This window comes from Mus caroli, unplaced genomic scaffold (genome assembly GCF_978045245.1).
Source record: "Mus caroli unplaced genomic scaffold, Mus_caroli_1 scaffold_4, whole genome shotgun sequence".
Taxonomy (NCBI): domain Eukaryota; kingdom Metazoa; phylum Chordata; class Mammalia; order Rodentia; family Muridae; genus Mus; species Mus caroli.
Window position 1 is genome coordinate 76,211,776 of NW_028227259.1, and position 19,007 is coordinate 76,230,782.

Consider the following 19,007-nt stretch of genomic DNA (forward strand, 5'->3'; position numbering starts at 1 on the left):
TCAAGATGCTCTCAAAGTGCAAAATTCATTCAGTTCTTCTCTAAGAGTCCCTGGAGTCTTAAGAGTTCTGGAATTGTTCAGAAGCCCGAGTTCAAAGTGTTCTCTGAGACTCAAGGAATTTCATTGACCCATATAAAACAAAGAAGCAAGTCCAATGACTTCAGTAGATAGTGACACAGTAAACAGACTCATTCCTTAAGGGTATGAGCTGAAGTATAGGAAAAAAAAAAAAGGAAGACCAGATAGAAGCAAGGCAGACCTAGCGATTCCAAACCAAACTCTGAGGCTCCATGTGTGGCATCTGGCATTCTTGAGGGATCATCTAGGTTCCCGTGGTTTTAAGAAGGTAGCCCCATTTTTCTGGCATCTCTCATATTCTGGGGTCTTCACTGCAATGTGAGCTGCACCTTCACAGTTTTGTGCACAGTGCACTCCGGAGCTTCACGCAGACAGACCAACCTTGATATATACACATTGCCTGCTCTCACTGGTTTTCTGGATCCTTGGTATAAACCTCTATGCCTTGCTCATTCTTGCATCTTGCATGCCTGCCATACCAGTACCAAACCAAACCAGCACCATGTGGCTAACACCAAATTCTCCCACCACCTTGAGATGTAACCTGCACCCTTGAGCCATGGTGCCTTCTCAGCTGAACTCAGCAGAAAATGAAAGCACTCTCACGTTCAGCTGTTTTTTTGTGGGGCCTTGTCTTGAAAGTCTTGTCTTCTCTTGCATTCTCCTTTCAAATGAATTTGTATTAACATACCCAGGATTTCTTGTTGGCTGGGAGGAAAGGGTTTATTTCATCTTACAACTTGAAGTCCATCATCTAGGGAAGTCAGGACAGGAACACACACGGTACCTAACAGCAGGAGCTGATACAGAGGCCATGGAGGAATGGTTCTTATTGGCTTGCTCCTCATAGCTTGCTCAGCCTGCTTTCTATAGCACCTACCTGCCTAAGGGTGGCACTGCCTGCAGTAAGCAGGGCCATCAAAGAGCAACCTGGTGGGAGTATATTCTCAATGGAAGTTCTGTCTTCCCAAATGACTCTGGCTTTTGGCAAGGTGACATAAACTAACCAGTGCACCCGAAAAGATGAAACTTAGTGGAAAATGTTTATATTGGCTCATGCTTTAGGGCGTTACAGTCCATCACAGACAGGAAGGCATGATGGAAGGATAAGGCATGGGAGGCATTTGGCGGCTGCTTGTTCATGTCTTCACAGATCAGGAAGTAGAGAGAGGAGAGTGCTGGCCTTCAGTGGCTCTCTTTCCCCACCTTTAGTTAGCCCACAGGACACTCCTGACTCTGTTAAAGGTCATTCTCTCCCCTTTCTAGTTAATCTTCTCTGAAAATATCTTCATAAACATACCTCGAAACGTGTACTTCACCAAAGTGTTTCTTAATACAGTCAGGTTGGACACAAGAATTAATCACCATAATGGATGAGTGCCTATTTTTATGTTGAAAACGTACTAGAAAAATAAATGCAGCCCCGTGTTGCGGGAAATATTAAAAAAAAAAATGCCTAGCACGTTACCGCACATGTGCCGGCAACTCTCGCCCCGCTGCGGCCCAGCTGGCTCTGTCTCTACCGGTCTGCAGGACCAGAGCTCCCAAGTACCTCTTGTTGCCACTCAACAACCGTCCATCCCACGGTTAGCCGCCACAACACCCATCTACCTGGTAGAAACAAAACTCTTGAAGTTTATAATTAACCAATCAGATTTATGTATCAATACACAAGATGCCAATACAATAATTTCAGAACCAATTGATAGTGATAAAAGTTGCCCACTTAGATTAGACAAATTATCCCGATATTCTAACTTTTATGATATCATAAGTACCTGTGGCTGGTTAAAGCCGCGCTGGTTCAAGTCTGCTTCCATGTTGGCCTTCCTCCTTCTCTGTCCGGAGATGCTCTCTGTCTCTGCAACTCTTAGCTCCGCCTCCCTTTTCCCTGTCCAATCGCAGGCCTCCCGCTGCCCTACTGTAATTAGACAGGGGAAATCCTGCGACAGCCCCATAATGAAAAACAGCAAGAATAGGAACTGGTATACCGTATAAAATGGAGATCTTACACAGAGAAGCTACCTGGGGACTGGATGGGAAGAGGAGATGACATAGATGAGTTGAGCATTTATCTATCCTTCAACATGTGATGCTGATAGATACCACAGGCTTTTAGCGACTAGCTCTGTACTCTGTGTTTGACCAAGCAAGGGATGATAGCATGTTTCTGTCCCAGTCCATCAGACTGTTTGCAATGGTCTGAGGACTGAGAATCTGATGTTGTTTAAGGGAAATTTATAACACAGGTCAGAAGTTCCCTAGAAAAACCTATCCCTCTGCCAATTTGGAAAGATTTTTAGTTACTGATTTTTCTTACAGTCTGGCTGAAAGTGGAAAGAGTCTTGAAGGAGCCAAGAACGGATCAACCATATCCCTCCTGGCTGCAGAGGAGGAGATAAACCAGCTAAAAAAGCAGTAAGAAAAAAAGAAAACAACCCTATAGAATTCTTGCAGCTGCTACTGAGACATTGACTTTAGCTTTTCAGTCATTTATTACAATATGAAAATTCCCCCCCCTGCAAACGAGGCAGGGCTTTTATGAATATTTTTCCCACTACAAGCATGTCTTACTGACTGTGAGAAATTTCTAAAGTGTAGCATAGTACCCAGGAACCTGAAGCCCCACCACTTTGGTGGATCTTATGGTTCTCTACTTGCTCTTTCTTACAAACAATATTTCAAAACACCAAAGAGCAGTGTGGAGGCTCTATGGGTTTGGACTCTACATTTTTATTTTACATTATTTTGTTTGATCACTGAGAAAAAAGTAATGCTGAAGACAGTTTCAAATAGGTTTATCATTTTCAATTGTTTTAGTCTTTTTTTTCCCCCCATGTTGGACACTTTCTTGGGTACTAACTTTCAACAATGCATGCAACATTGGGATAAACTTTTGTTAAATCTTAATTTAGACTCCAGACTAGTTCCTAAAGTTCCTATTGATTATTTTTACAGAGGAACATTGAGCACGAGTCCTTTATCTTCTCTTAATTTTGATTCCCTTGAATCTTAACTTTGATGTCCCCCTCCTACCTCCAAAGGAACAAGTCGGAGGTATATTTATATGCACACACATATGCACCTTTTGATGATTGCCACACATATTTTAGCTTAATTTAGTCTCCATACATGTCCCAGGGTTAGTTTGTTCTAGAACACTCTGTAGGCTTACCAGGATGCTGTTGTGGTTCCTACTTCTTTCCTCCCTGGCCCCTCATTTTGACCTCTTACATCCTGGTTGACACACCATCTTGAATTTGTGAGTGATATCACCCAGCTGTCTGTTGTTTCTCATGCACCTTTAAATGCCTCAGTGCTTCTGACTTCTCTCCATCCAAACCAGTCCCTGCTCTTTTCTCCCCTCTTCCTCAGTGGTCAGTTTTGTCACTACAGGTCCTCAGGGCTTTTGCTTCTGTTATACAGTGGTCGCACCTCTTTGGATCTTAATGTGGATGCTGATTTTATTTGTAACATTTTTATCTTCATGCTCCAGTAAGTCCGTAACTCCAGCTAGTCTTGCATAATCTCCCTTCACACTCTGTTCAAGAAATGAGCTGGTGGGAAGAAGGCCTCATCCCAGTGTTGTTGGCCTAAGTTTTGAAGGTCAATGGATTTTGGAGTTTTGGTCAACAAAGATGAGTCTCCCTGTGAAACACTCCTATGTCCTCAGGGGACCCACAGGAATAGCCTTTCTTTAGGAAGCTTCCCCCCAATCCCCAGTAAGCTGTAGAAGTGGGTAGGGTCCCTGTCTCTGCAATTTCGTTCTTTGCTTATTGTACGCGTTCACACATATTTCCTAGAGAGTTTGTTTACCTATGTGACGATGACACGCTGACTGGAGACAGTTGTTCTCTTCCTTCTCTTTCTTCCTTTTTTTTTGTTCCCCTCCCCCACTTTGTAGAAAACATATTCCCTTCCCTCTCTTCTATTTCCTTTCCTTCTCACGTCTACCTTTCCCTCTTTGTTAGGCTCAAATCTCTCCAAGCTCAGGAGGACGCCCGCCACAAAACCTCGGAGAACCGTCGCTCTGAGGCCTTAAAAAGTGATCATCGATCAACCAAACGAACTCAGGACCAACGGCCCCAAGACGTGGTGTCCAACTATGAGAAACATCTGCAAAATCTGAAGGAAGAGATAGCTGTCCTGTCTGCTGAGAAAAGTGGTCTCCAGGGAAGGTCTGACAAACTCTTGTGGACCCTTTCATTCCTTCTGATTTTTTTTTTTCTTTCTGAGTTAGTAGTAAGTCTGCACAGCCAGAGAGTACGAGAGTGGAATCAAGCCCCCGGTGGCCTGGGAAGCTCCCATTTGTAAAGGGGTGGCCTTCTGGAACTGCATCTTTCTATCCAGAAAAAAAATGGCAGAGAGTTCTGACTTGTCTTGATAGCAGTCCAGGTTCAATCACAAGGTCCCGGAAGTTCTTGGATGCTGTGTTAGTTCAAGAAACCCTAGCATCTGACTTCAGTGCTAACTTTGGCCCTTGCTGCAGGAGTTGCCTCTAGATGGTCATCGAGGGTTTCTGGTTTCCCCTTTGAGAAATGACTAACACTCAAAGCTAGAGACACAGGGTGACTAAAAATATAAATTGAGGTATTCTCAAGGAAAGGGCTTTGTGAATTCTAATTCACTGGGTAAATATGATGTATTGTTTCTGATTTCTGGGGGCCTTTGAAGTCTTTGGAGACAAAAATGCAGTCCTCCTGCCTTCCACAGGCCTAGTGGAGAGATAATCCCGCCAGACACCGCCCCCCCCCCCCCCCATGTATGAGGTTGTATGGTGCTAGCGTTTGTGAAATATGTGTGGAGAAGAATACTTGTTTAAGAAGTCCAGGAAGAAGGGAAGAAGGAATCGGTCTTGCCCTGCTGATTCTTGTTACTCCACAACCACAGGTCTGCCAGGAGCCCATCTCCTAGCACAGGCACCCGCAGCCACCGTCGTGGTCGCAGCCGTAGCCACAGCCACAGTCGCAGCCGCAGCCACAGTCGGTCCAATAGCCCCTGCACCACAGTGGCCAAGATCAGAAGCCCGTCCCCAAACCGTTCCAAAATGTCCAGCGTGGCTCGCAAAGCTGCTCTCCTGTCCCGATTCAGCGACGCCTATTCCCAAGCCCGTCTGGATGCTCAGTGCTTGCTGAGGCGTTGCATCGACAGGGCAGAGACGGTGCAGCGGATCATTTACATCGCCACAGTGGTAAATGCGACATCTGCAGTCCTTGAGGCGGTGGGAGATCACAAAGTGAACGGTGCAACCTTAAAAGGCTGGTGCATCCTGAAATCACTGTGGAGGGAGGATTCCCGTCTCCCCATCAGTTTCGTATCTCCCTTCTTTTCCTCCCATTCTTCCATTATATATATATTTGGGAGCTATTTGGTTTTTCATGACTGTTAAAAATATTGTATACATATATTAACGCTTATGTTGCTCAGACATCTATTGCCCTATTCATCACACAAGACTATATCAAATGTGTCCATGTTAAATTGATGGATAGCATGCCTTTTACGGGATATGACTACACGAGCACACAGTAGGGCTACTGCTTTAAATGATTATTACTTATTGGTCTTCTGCCAGTCTTGGGAAACTAGAGGATAAGTTAGCCCACTCTTCAACTTAAGTTATTCCTGAGTCACTAAAGCTGGTAAACGTTGTCAGCTATTCGATTTTCACAAATTTAAAAGAGACTTAAAATATAATCCTTGGTTTCCAAAGTGAATACATTTGTCCTATGGGAGGATGGCATCTGAAGATCCCATTATAAGAATAAACATGAAAACAAAACAAAACTAAACTAAACTAAATTAAACTAAACTAAACAAAACATTGTGTTAATATGAGAGCAGACATATTAGAAATCCTGGCTTTATTCATCTATGTCAAGCAACAGCCAAGTATGGGCCACATCTGGCTTGTTCCTAAAGCATCTGGCTTGTGCCTAAGAACTAAGCATGAAGAATGGTTTTATACTTTTAAAGGGGTGTGGTAAAAATATTGAGTGAGAGAGATGGTAGCCAGTGAAGCCTAACCCTGAATGGTAAATTCAGCATTTCATAAGAGCCTGATTTCTGTAACTCAGGGTCCCTTATTAATTTGGTTAAAGCTGTATGAGTTTAGAGACCATGTTTTCCTTGAGATACCAAGTTCTACCAGTAAATACTGCATAACAGGTATGAGATAAAGGCTTACCGAGTTTGTAACAGGAATCTGGGATGAATTGTTTTCTCTTGATGTCTTGGCCAGCACCACTACATTGCTGTGGGGAGGGGCAGGGGCGGAGGTGGTGGTGGTGGTGGTGATGTGTAGTATATATAGGACTTACATCCTTGGGTCTGGAGGTGGTGGTGATGCGTAGTATATACAGGACTTACATCCTTGGGTCTGCATTGTCCTGTTCATGGCCCTCAGAGTTACCAACACAAGGATCCCTTGTCTTACAATTAGTGGATTGTCATGTATATTTCTACATACTTTTAAAAATGGGCAGTCGTATTACCGCACAGGTCAAAGCCACGTTTGACCAACTGCGTTTAGTTGTCTAAACACTGCCATGGTGGTGCATTTTGAACTCTTCCTGGGTCCTTTCTCTGGGCCTTTTCTTCTCCTCTCCACATCCGATTAACCTGCTGTGTTTTCCTGTGCAGGAGGCATTTCATGTAGCTAAAATGGCATTCAGGCATTTCAAGATCCGGGTGAGGAAGATGCTGTCGCCATCGAACGTGGGTTCTAATACTGACTTTGAGACCACAGTCTCTGAATACATTGTTTGTCACCTGGACCTGTATGACTCTCAAAGCAGTGTCAATGTAAGTCTTCCGTCTCTTGTGAGGAGGGACATGTGACTGATGAGGACATACTGAATACTGATAACTCGGGAATCCATCCATCTATAGGTTTGATATTACTTGTATGCAGCGGAAGAGGAAAACATTCAATCTACCTTGAAGCACTGGTCCCTGTTGGCTGCTTTCTTTTTTCTTTTGTGCATGTATCTGCAAGTGTGGTATGTGTTTGTGTGTTGCATGTATCTGTGAGGGTGTGCACACATCTGTAGAGGCCAGCTGTTGACACTGGGTGTCTCCTTTGATTATGCTCCACTTTAACTACTAAGGCAAGTCTCTTGTTGAATGTGAGCTTGCTGATTGGGGTACTAGCCAGGCTGTCTTGGGGACTCCCCAGTCTCTGCTTCTTTAGTACCAAGACAGGTTGCCATGGCCACCCTGAATTTATGCGTGGGTTGGGATTGGAACATGGGTCCTCATGCCTGCAAGCAGGTGCTTTATTCACTGGGTCACTCCTTTAGACTCTTACGTAGACATCTCACAGAAAAATGTTCTGAGCTCCATAGTCATATCCTTTAGGTGGGTCTTTGCGGTTGGGAGTCGATTTATCTTTGTTCTTTTTAAACATAGTTTATTTATTTTTATCTTATGTACATTTGCCTGCACGTATTATATCTGTATGAGGATGCCAGAGTCCATGGAAGTTGAGGAAAGCTGTGAACTGTCATGGGGGTGCTGGCAATTGAACCTGGGTCCTTGAGAAGAGTGGCCAGTGCTCCTAATTACCAGACCATCTCTCCAGTCCTGAACTGTCTTAGTGATTAAGAGAAAGGGCTCTGGGAAATTATCTTGACTTTGCCACGTGGCTGCTTTGTCTCCTTCCACAGGAATTTAAAGCTCTGGCTTTCTAATCTCTGAAAGGAAGCATAGAGATCTTTGTCCCTCAGAATTACTGGGCAGGGTCAATGAAAGGAGGTGGGCCATTTGTTTAGCACTGAGTCTTGATGCGTAGTAAGCACTTAATCACAAGCAAGCTATTTTGCTCATCTTACAGTGTAGGGAGGCTGTAGGGAGGGACTAGCCAGAGTTTTGGGACTGGCGTCTCATACATTTACTCACAAAAGAAAAGCAAGGAGAGGAGATAGCTCAGCTTGTAAAATGCCTGTCACCGAAGCATGAAGTCCCAAGTTCACATTCCAGGCACACACATAAAATCTGGGTGAGGTGGCACCCTTCTGTAGTCACAGCATCAGAAGTGAGAGATAGGTAGATCTCTGGGACTCCTTGGCTGGCCAGTGTGCTCCAGGTTCAAGGAGAGATCCTGGCTTAAAAAAATAAGTTTGAACGATCCAGCAAGACATCCGTCATTAACCTCTGAACCCCACATGTGCCTGCATGCATATGTGCACACATGGACGTGTACCCCTCCCTCATGAACTAATAAAGAAACACCATGAGCCTCTTCCTTTAGTCGTTAAGAGCTACTTTCTTGCTGTTAGGTTGTCATTTCTGCTATGTCCTCTCTCTTCTTTCCCTACAAGCGAGCAGCAGCATCCTTCTGTAACGCACTGCCCTCTTTCCTGGATTGACTCGCAACACTCTTCTCCAATGCCCATCCCATTCCAATTGATGTTGGGATCCTCTGGATGCTGGAGCTTCCTGTCACATATCTGCAGCCGACTGACGCTATCTTCTGTTTTCCAGGATGTGATCCGTGCCATGAACGTCAACCCCAAGATCTCATTCCCTCCTGAAGTTGACTTCTGCCTCCTCACTGACTTCATCCAGGAGATTTGCTGCATTGCTTTTGCTATGCAGTCCTTAGAACCACCCCTCGATATCGCATTCGGGGCAGATGGAGAAATCTTTAACGATTGCAAGTAAGAGACACAGGAACACAGGTGCTGAAAGATGCTCACTGTCTCTGATCCCTAGGAAGATGAAGGGGAAAGAGCCTTGGGTAGAGAAATCAATAGTCACTCCCCTGCTATGAGTTTCTCTGTATCATCATCTGGACCCTCATCTTGGGCTCGTTCTTCACCAAACATATTAGCTTTGTGGAGAGCTCAAGAGATACCTGGAGCCTGGCTGGAGCACTGTTTGATAAGGAAATTCATGTTCTGTGAATACAACACAGTTTTAAAATTTTATTTTATTTAATGCATGTGTGCATGTGTGCAGATGGATGCTCCTGTGGAAGTCAAAGGTTGACAGAGAGAACAGTTCTTATTGCTTGATTTAGACCAGGTCTCTTAACGTGTGGTGTATACAGTCCAGGCATTTGCTAGAAATGCACACATCTGCACCACATTCCACTATTTTCTGAGGTGGTTCTAGCTCAGGGCTCAGGAGGCTGAGGTTCACAAACACCAGGCACACTCCTGCATGCTGATGTGTACAAAAGGAGACTCTGGACTCTTGTCTAGAACCATTAGAGTCTTCCAAATTTCACATGGTGAGCATTCCTCTAGTAAATTCGAGGCTGAAATAATCCGAAGCATTCATTGAGTTCTGGCAAGATCTTAGCTGTCACTCAAGATTACCAGCTATCCAGGAGGAAAGGCCAAGCTAGTGAAGAAGGCCAGCTCTGGCCGCAAGCTGCCTAGCTTGAAATCCTGGCTCCACTTGTTGGCTGCGTGATATCGGACATAGATCTTTATTTTTCTGTCCTTCAGTTTTCTTCTCTTTCAAGGCAGTGGGGCGGGGGATACTAATGCCTCTTCCCCAGGACTGTAGAGGGCTGGCTAAGATAACTCAGATGGAGCACTTAGGATGATGTCAGGCATTTAGTGAGTGCTTAGAAAATATGAACTCTGGGTCTTTGTCTGAGCCATAGCTCAGGGTAGGTAGCTGCCCAACATTCTTGCAAGCTTGCTGATGAGAGAAACCATACATGTTTCTCTCATAACAGGAATGGACTCTCTGGTTGGTAGAACATATCATACTCCCTTGATAAGCTCTAGTTTCTTTCAAGTTTCTTTGTTCCCAGCCTTTATCCATTCTGGGAGAACTGAATGTTTGAACATGGCCCTGAAGTTGAGTTCTTTTCTCTACAGAAATCCTTAACACTTTCTATCTTTATTTCTTTCTTCTTTAGAATATGGATATTATCACTCAGATACTCACCATTTTGGTTTGTGCATTCTGCATGTTCTGTAGACCACCGTTGGGCCTCTCCATCACATGCCTTTAACCAGAGGAAAACTACTGTCTTGTGTGCCTGATGGCTGGGCAGTTGAAGTTAGAGTTCCTAACTACAGTTGAATTTGATTCCAGTGTTGTCTCTCCATGTTTAAAGGTCCCCATCTGCTGAGCCAACCAACCAGGGGTTAAAAATATCAGGGAAAAATCTGAATACATATAAGCTGTTTTTCTTTGTCATTCCTTAGTATAGAATAATTGTCATATCTTATTTGTATTGTATCAGGCATTGCAAGTAATCTAGGTGTGAGTTAAAGTATACAGGAGGAAGTCCATAGGTTTTAGAAAATGTAACAATATTATATATGTATGTATGTATGTGTGTATACATTATACACTTATTTATAAACAGTCTTACTATGTAGCTCAAACTAGCCTGGAGCCCATTACTTAGTTCAGATTGACTTTAAGCCTAACCCTTCTGCCTCAGCCTCTCTAGTGTTAAAATTGCATGTGTACACCACACATCCAGCCTATGAGACCATTTTATGTAAAGCATGTAAACATCTGTGGGCCATGGTGTCTGTTGGGTCCTGAAGCAATCCCCCGTGGATACAAGGGGACAGTGTGCTTTAGGGAGTCACAGAACACACCAAAGCTTTGGTGCCCGACATCCTTTCTCAGGAAGCAACAACCCAAATCCCTTTCTTGGCCTCATGACACCATACTTTTTCATGTGAAATGGTCTGGAGACTCCTTGACAAGTTCTGATCCTTGGCGTGGGCACCACACTCTGCTGGGTTTCCTTTTTAATGGAAGGGTCAAAGAGTTGAATGTAGGCACCTCAGCTGAAGTGGGCAGTGGAGAGGGACTCTCTCTCATCCCTAGTTATCCCTAGCTATGAAATTAGTGAAGTTATAGAAGTTCTTTTTTTTATTAGCCTTAGAACACACCGTTGGCTCATTTCAAGCAAAACTAAGCTTGCTATTATTGTTTGCTGTTTGTGCCTTGACTAAAACATATATTTCCCCTGTTTTCATGTTTAACATACTTTCCATCCTCTGCCACACCCTCATTTTTCATGCACATTATCTTCTTACACTTGGACGCTTGCTCCAGCCTATTGAGCTGTTTTATTGGCTATTGTCACCTGTGGGTTTTTTTTTCTCTGCCTGCCTTTGAGTAGGTTTTCTATATTTTAACCAAATCACTGACAGATAGGTAGATTTGTGCCATCAGATTGGGGGCGAGGGCTATTGAGATGACTTGGGAGTTAAGAGAACAGGCTGCTCTTCTAGTTTCAGGGGATCTGATCTCCCCAGGAACTGCAGGGACAGAGAGCCCAGACATCATGTATGCAACAAAATGTCTACACACATACAAAAATCGAGAGGTGTGTGGATGGGGGTCATTGATCTGTTAACTATCCCTCGTTGGATAGGACTGCCTAGTCACATTTCAATTTATCTATTTAAACATTTCTTCAGATTTCTTCTGTTTTGTCCTCAGAGATAGTGTGAGAAATATTGCCCAGCATGAGAAATAGAACATCCTGAGAACACATGCCATCTCTTAAACCAAGGAATGAGTATCTGATCACTGTCTAAATCGAGGTGTAGTCAAAAATGGACATTTCAGTTGGCTTTTCCCTAGTTATGCTACCAAACCCTTAACTTCCTGCTGGTGGCCATAGTCCAGTGTCAGACGCTTGCCCTGCATGCACTCTGCTCTGGGTTTGGCCCCTACTATGGAACACATCTTCTTACTATCTTTGGTCTCTTTGTGTTCCCACAGGTACCGCCGCAGCTATGACTCGGACTTTACTGCTCCCTTGGTCTTTTATCACGTGTGGCCTGCTCTCATGGAGAATGACTGTGTCATTATGAAGGGAGAAGCTGTCACCAAAAGAGGGGCTTTTGTACGGTGGCCTTGTATAGTGACAGTTCATCCTGAGTGTTTGTCTCACAAGTTCGAGAACATTTATAAACCCAAAGATTCTATAAAAGAAGTCGATAGAGTTGTTTGATAAGATTTCATACAAAGGAGAAAGAGAAACAGCTGCTTGTTTTTGGATGGTCCCATAATCCTTTGTAATTCCTCTGGCAGTGCCATCATTGCTGCTGTTGAAGATGGAGCTGACTGTGGCTCATTTAGCTCCTCCATCTTAGAGATATATTGACATCGTAATTCTCCACTTGGGGGAAATTATACATTTATTCTGTTTTTTTTTCTCCTTGGTATGATGTGTAGAGAAAGGAAAATGGGACAGAGGAAGTGGGATGAAAGCCATTTGGCTTTGGAAGGGTGCTTCCTGTAGCTCTTACATACAGATGGTTTGAACATCTTGAAAAATTTAACAGCCTCCCAAATGGAGTCTGTGGTGGTGGTGGTGGTGCTGGTGGTGTGTGTGTGTGTTTATGTATGTGTGTGTGGTGTGTCTGTGAATGTGTGTGGTGTGTATTACTGTGTGTGAGTGTGTTTGTGTTTATATATGCCCATGCACACATGTGTGAGTGTGTGGGAGGGGGTTGGCATGCTGAGATACATGGTCACAAAACCTTGGCTATGCACGTGCCATGACATAGTATTTACCTCAGCCTTTCATAGACAGAATCACATATATTCCAAGGTGACCCCCTTTGCCCAGAACAAAGCCAGGGTGGTGGATTCTGTTCCTGTTTTCTGAACCGGGGGAGAGGGAGTTGCTTTGAGGCTGCTCATAATAGAGGACAGGGCAGTTTATTCAAAACAAACAAACTTGGGTTAAAATCCCACTGTAGTGAAAACTATCTCCATTAAAAATGTTTCATGCTTCAAAAGGTGAGCCTATCAAAACTGAATCTTGTCTATCTGACAACATGTGCTGTACAATGAGTATTTTCACAAAACAGGATTCTTGTCCTTATAACTTATTCTTATAACTTGTCTTATTCTCTGTTAGGTTTTTTTTTTTTTTTTTTTTTTTTTTTTTTTTTTTTACTAATGGAGTGCAGTTTGGAAGTGAGGGAGGGGACTCGGTGACACTTTTTACTCTCACGTCAGGTAGTTACTGTCTACTGACCTCTCCTCTTGTCAAGTGTGTCACCCACAAGATCTTTTTATTGATTCACAGTTAAAAACAGCACATGAATTTGATGTAGAGTCTTCTCCATAGGGACTCAGTAGCTGGTCAACAGAAGCCTCTTACTGAGTTCAGTGAGATTTCTTTCTTCTGTAATAGATATGACCTCAGTGTGGCATCGAGGTGGTAGAGATCTAGACTGAACGTACCACCCACTCGAGCCCAAAGCCAAACACGATATCTAACAGCTTACTCAGAGAAACACTTAGCGAGCAGCAGAACAGGGGTAGCCTTGAGTTCATTATAATGGGATTTTACTGTAGCCGTTCTTGGCAAATATTGGGTGTTGCAGGAAAGAAAAGGAACATTGTTCACACTGGTGGTGGTGGTCGGGGGGGGGGGGAGGACTGTCCCGACATTAAAGCCTGCAGTAAGCCATGTCTGCTCTCACAGACTGGTGAGTCTCTCTCTGTCTCTTTCTCTTTCTTTCTTTTTTTTTGCAGTGGAGTTCCGTGCGACCAGTAATGCGATGCCGTAGCAGGAGCTTAAGCCCCATTTGTCCTCGTAATCATTTTGGAATAAGCACGGTACATTCCTGCGTAGCCATTCCCGCAGAAAACCTTGTACGATGATACTTTCCTATGAAAGGGACGATTGCAAAACCATAAGTAGAAAGAGAAACTGTTGCCTTGATATGACCTGCGTGATTTTATTACTTGTTTTTACACCATTATGGCTAAGAGGTTTAGCATTCTGGAAAGAAACAGAAGTGCTTGGGTTTTGGTTTGGTTTTTTTCAATTTTCCTATTTTGTTATTTCAAGAAGTAATAGACTTTATCTATGAATTTTATTCTTTTCATCCTTGAGCATGGTGTTAGATATCAGTTCAACATGTGGACATGGGACATTGGAGTCACAGATCTGAACAGAGGTTCCTAGTTCCTTTAGAAATCCACACATGATTTTGGAGGAATTACATAAAGAGCCTAGACTGAAATATTTTCTAAATGGCAGTTAAGGTATTAATTTGTCCCCAGATTCCAAGTAGGAAAGACAAAATTAGTTTCTTTGTATATTAATCCTTGGAAAGATTACTAATCTTCTATTTAAATTTGAAAGATAATGTAAAAATTATTTTTGAAAACTCACAGTATTTGCATCCCTAAAAACATCACAGTGGCCTGTCACTGTTCATTAACTCGCCAAATGACATTCCAGCCAATGTCTGATAAATGTGGGGCTGGACCATGGTACCGATCTCCTATTCCTTCAAGTGTCCATTGTTATTTATATGTGTGTTGGGCCTCGTTCTGAAAGAGGGTCCTGACGCAGGTCAACTTGAGAGATCCATGGGTTGACATGGTGTAGTATAGTCTACTATGCAAAGACCTGGGGGTGCTGAGAGAGCAGCTCACAGAATCTGGCATTTGGTTAGGTCTTTTAGGATGCACAGATGTCACAGAGGGAGAAAACCACATCAGATATGCTAGGGAAGAGGAAAAGCTACAAAACGGACACAGTCCTCTTGCTCTTGGGGATTTTTACAAAATACAATCACACATATTCATGAATAAGTATGTATAGTAGGTTATAAAAGGGCTCATGCACTTAGTAACCTCATATATAAAAAGCAAGCCTTAAGAACATCCTGATGGGATCTCTCCCCATCCCAAGAGGAGACTGTGTATCAGAGGAGAGGGTGGTTTACATATTAGAGTTAGCAGATGGTTCCCTAGGCCCTGGAGGCTTGAACTCTGGACTCTCAGTAAAAGTTTTATTCAAGGGGAGTGTCCCCTGCACTGAGTCCTGAGATGTGTCTGCATGCCCTTCTCTGTTTCATCCTTTGCTCAGAGAGAACATAGCTTCAAGTAGAGATGAGGATATAAAATACATTCTCAACAATGAAACAGAGCCCACTCTTCCTCTCTGACCAACTGTCTCTCCCTTCATAGCTAGGCACCTACAAGATGAAATGTAAACTGACGGGTCTGTCTTTCCAGCTTAAATAAGACCTCAGTTTCCACAGAACCCAGTCCATCTTGAACAGCATCTTTTTACCAAATATGTTTGAGAGGACAGGACAGGAAAGAGGCAGGTAGCTGGTATCAGGCCTGAAGTTTCAGTGTGGTGTAGTTTTTGCTTAGTGAAGGTGAGATTTGAAAATCATTTTTTCTTGGCTTCCCAGAGCCTTCCTTAGTCGGATGGGATTTGGACACATGGCAAAGTTTTATAAAAAAATCTTTGAGCTTAATGGCATAATTTTAGCTCTTATTAGTTAATTATGTTAAAAGTCTCTCTTCTATTAAGCCATTGAAACTATCATATTTTTAGTTTTTATGTTAAAAATTTCTCTTAAGCCATTGAACCCAACTTTCAACCAACACTATAATTTAAACCAAATCAGATCTGCATTTACTTCACAAGCCTAGGAAGACTCAGGCCATTCAGCCTCTCAGAGCAACCAATTGACGACTTGTAAGAATTAACCATGTCTGGGTAACCCACCCTCTGAGCTTGTATCATCTACATCTCTCGTTTACATTTCTAGGTATCTCGAAGTCGAAGCCCTTCTCCAATAAGATGTACATTTGCAAGTAAGTGGGACGATTAAGGCTGAGCAAGCTTTCTACTTTTTAAATATTCTCTGGCATATGCCACATTTTGGAGCAAAATGGTAATTCCTGGGGAATATCTTTCCTCTCCAATTCACACAGTTCATTTCCTCTCTGGGCCCTCTCATCGATTGTGCTTGGGCTGGTCTCATGAGGTACAGAAAGAGCAACCTCCGTGGAGAGGTTTAACTGTGGTGACCCACAATGGGTTATTTCTTTTCAGTTAGGCAGATCTGAAGAATGAGTAGAAGGTGACCACAGTAACAAGCTGTCCGTTTTTCTCCCTAGGGTACTGAATCCACCAGCCACGTTCCTTTGCCACCGTTGGAACAGCCAGCTTCCTCCGAGCACCCACCCACCTGCCTTGTCTGCCTCCGACCTCGCTTAACATGAAATGAAAAGACAATTCTGTGTGTCACTTGGCATAGAGCGTTCAGTGCCTTTGTAACTCTGGGTACATCGCAGTTCATCTTATTTTATAGGAGCAAATTCCATTAATTTCATAAAAAACCCGATTATATAGGTATATAGGATCATATTAATTTGAATATCGTCCATAAAAGATATGGACTTCCCTCCCGAAGTACCGGGGGCTCTTTCATAGCAACTCTAGGAGCAAAACCAGAAGTTATTTTCCAGCTGAGACTCAAAGAAAGGATGAGAGGTTTTAGTTTACAGATAGGTCATTAACACTCCCATTGCTAATATCAGATTTGAGCTTCCGGGAAAGCTTTTAGTTGGTGTTCTGATCCCCTCTTAAGGGTTCAAAGGCAGACATAGTTATTCCAGTACCACTTACTTAGGGCAAATGGAGACAGTAATAAGATTAATTTAAAAGGATAGAACTAATTAGCTTGCTTCTCTCTTTGAGAAAGCTCATAGGTTCTCTGTTTTATATTCTCTCTCTCTATTCTCTCTCTCTCTCTCTCTCTCTCTCTCTCTCTCTCTCTCTCTCTCTCTCTCTCTCTCCCTCATTTAATCAGTTCAGATTTGAAAGCTATGTCTTCAAGGGTCCGAGAACTAACACCCCCTCCCCCCGTATTCCCCCTTACATCTTTTCTTGTAAGATATACAATCAATTAGCAAACTTAATTAAGTAACATGCGGGCTTAATCAATTAACAAACTAAATAGCTCATAGACTGGCAACACACTACAGATCAATCAGTGTGGAGCAATAAAAGATGCATTAGCACAGGGGCCATGGGCGAGTTTCCTGCAGAGCGCGACTGCAGCCAGGCGTCAGCTTGAGACTGGTGTTAATCGTGTGATGTTTATCTCCTAACCAAAGTTTTAATGCACTGTTAAGCAGAAAGCTTGCCTGAACCATCCCTCCACTTCTATTATCTAGTTATAATAGAAGACCTCTCACAAAAGCCCTCTGACTAGAGAAAATGCATGCATTCAGGGCCCCCAAAGAGGGGTTTGATTTACTGATTTTTTTTTTGCTCACATTTTTTTATCAGATATTTTCTTCATTTACATTTCAGATGCTATCCCCTTTCTTAGTTTCCTCTTTAAAAATCCCCTATCCCCTCCCTCTTACCCCTGCTCCCCAACCTCCCCTCTCCCACTTCCTGGCCCTGGCGTTCCCCTGTACATAGAATCTTCACAAGACCAAGGGCCTCTCCTCCCATTGATGGCCGACCAGGCCATCCTCTGCTACATATGCAGTTAGAGACACGAGCTCTGTGGGTACTGGTTAGTTCATATTGGTTTTCCTCCTATAGAACTGCAAACCCCTTCAGCTCCTTGGGTACTTTCTCTAGCTCCTTCATTGGGGACCCTGTGCTCCATCCAATAGATGACTGTGAGCATCCACTTCTGTATTTGCCAGGCACTGGCATAGCCTCACAGGAGACAGTTACATGGTATGCACTCACTGGTTAGTGGATATTAGCTCAGAAACTTAGAATACCCACGATACAATTTGCAAAACTCATGAAACTCAAGAAGAAGGAAGACCAAAGTGTGGATGCTTCGTTCCTTCTTAGATTTACCGATTTTCCAATGGAGTTTATTTCTTCTCACTGCTTGACTGTGGTGTACTCCGGGGCACATAGTCAAGGCAGGAGCGGACCACTCCTCTCTCCAGATCACTAGGGTTTCTTATTTCACTTTCAGGCCGGTCTTGCACACACACCACAGGCTTGCTAGTCTAAGGTCAGAGTGCAAACAGCACCCGGTGCTTTTTGGGTGGAACAAACAAACACAAAACCCAACCTCTCTAAGCTGGAGAGAGCATCTTCTCCTATGCTGGAGGGCAGGAGTAGAGAGCCTCCCTTATTCTCTGCTCCTTGACTCCTGTGTGTATGTGTGTGTGTGTGTGTGTGTTTTGCCATGATCTCTTTGATGTTAGGCCATGTGCTGAAAGGAACGCTTTGTACCCTGGTAACCTTTGTTGCCCATTGGCCCTTGTCTCGGTGTGTAGACTTGAGCAAGTTACTTGACCTCTCTGAGCTCAGTTTCATTATAGAAAGAACAGACTGGGTAAAAGCAAGCATCCTCTTAATTTTAACAGACTCATCACTTCACATAGCAAAGCATTTACTCTGGATATTTTGGAATATTGACTAAAGTTAGTGTAACCTATATGGCCATATGGATTTAACAGTGGACTAAGTATACTGACTGTAAGCAATTTTTAATAAAACTTTTTTAGTAAAAAAGGGCAAGGACAATCCTTGAAGGTAAAATTAAGTGCTGGATCATCCACAAGTGAAGTCACAAGCTAGTGCTACACATTAGCACAGGAAACATCATATCGCCCTTAGAGGTGACTTTCTGAGATGCTGGGCTATTCTTGAAAACATTTCAAGTAAAGACCAGTATCACCCGACTTAGAGAGCTACAGCTGAACAAGCGAGTGCATATTAAACCTGCAATAGCATCCCATACAGAAAAAAATAGTTATTTACTCCAAATCCCATGGGGTCACTTGTTATTTCCAAGCATCAAATTTGAACTATAGACACACAGGGAAAGCCAAACAGTTAAAGTATCTTTTGGAAAGCATCCCTAAACCCAAAGAAGGCTGGCCTGTTCTCATGGCCCGTGGGTGTCTGGGTGTCTAAAGCTGGAAAGCTCTTGTTTTGTACTCTGAGTCAAGGTGAGTTTCTGTGTTATTATTTGGCATCTGATAAAATCACAATAGAGTTCTTTCTTCTAGATTCGGTGGTGCCCCCCATGTTCACACATTCAAGTAAATACTGGCTGTATCCTGTGGCAGGCTGACCTGGGATGGGTTCAGCTCCATGGGGAAGTATGGCTGCTGGCTGTACGTTCTTATTCGATGCCCCTCTCACCTGTTCAGGATCCCTCCTGTGGAACCTGCTT

General features: G+C 43.3%; 1 protein-coding gene across 4 annotated transcripts in view; it reads left to right on the forward strand.

Moving 5' to 3' along the window:
- Positions 1-16,577, forward strand: part of Spata18 (spermatogenesis associated 18) — a 28,531-nt gene extending 11,954 nt beyond the window's left edge. The window contains exons 5-13 of one of the 4 annotated variants that reach the window (XR_015046942.1): positions 2,401-2,496; positions 4,050-4,256; positions 4,969-5,269; positions 6,721-6,882; positions 8,563-8,738; positions 11,794-11,967; positions 13,564-13,683; positions 15,609-15,654; positions 15,961-16,577. Coding sequence is in view for 2 of the 4 variants with exons in the window: in XM_021163255.3 (XP_021018914.1) it covers positions 2,401-2,496; positions 4,050-4,256; positions 4,969-5,269; positions 6,721-6,882; positions 8,563-8,738; positions 11,794-11,917; positions 13,564-13,683; positions 15,609-15,654; positions 15,961-15,968 (1,240 nt within the window). In the remaining 2 variants the exon portion in view is untranslated. The remainder of the gene's footprint in view (positions 1-2,400; positions 2,497-4,049; positions 4,257-4,968; positions 5,270-6,720; positions 6,883-8,562; positions 8,739-11,793; positions 11,968-13,563; positions 13,684-15,608; positions 15,655-15,960) is intronic. The other 3 variants (XR_015046941.1, XM_021163255.3, XM_021163256.3) reach the window with 3 other exon arrangements.
- Positions 16,578-19,007: the final 2,430 nt, after the last annotated feature.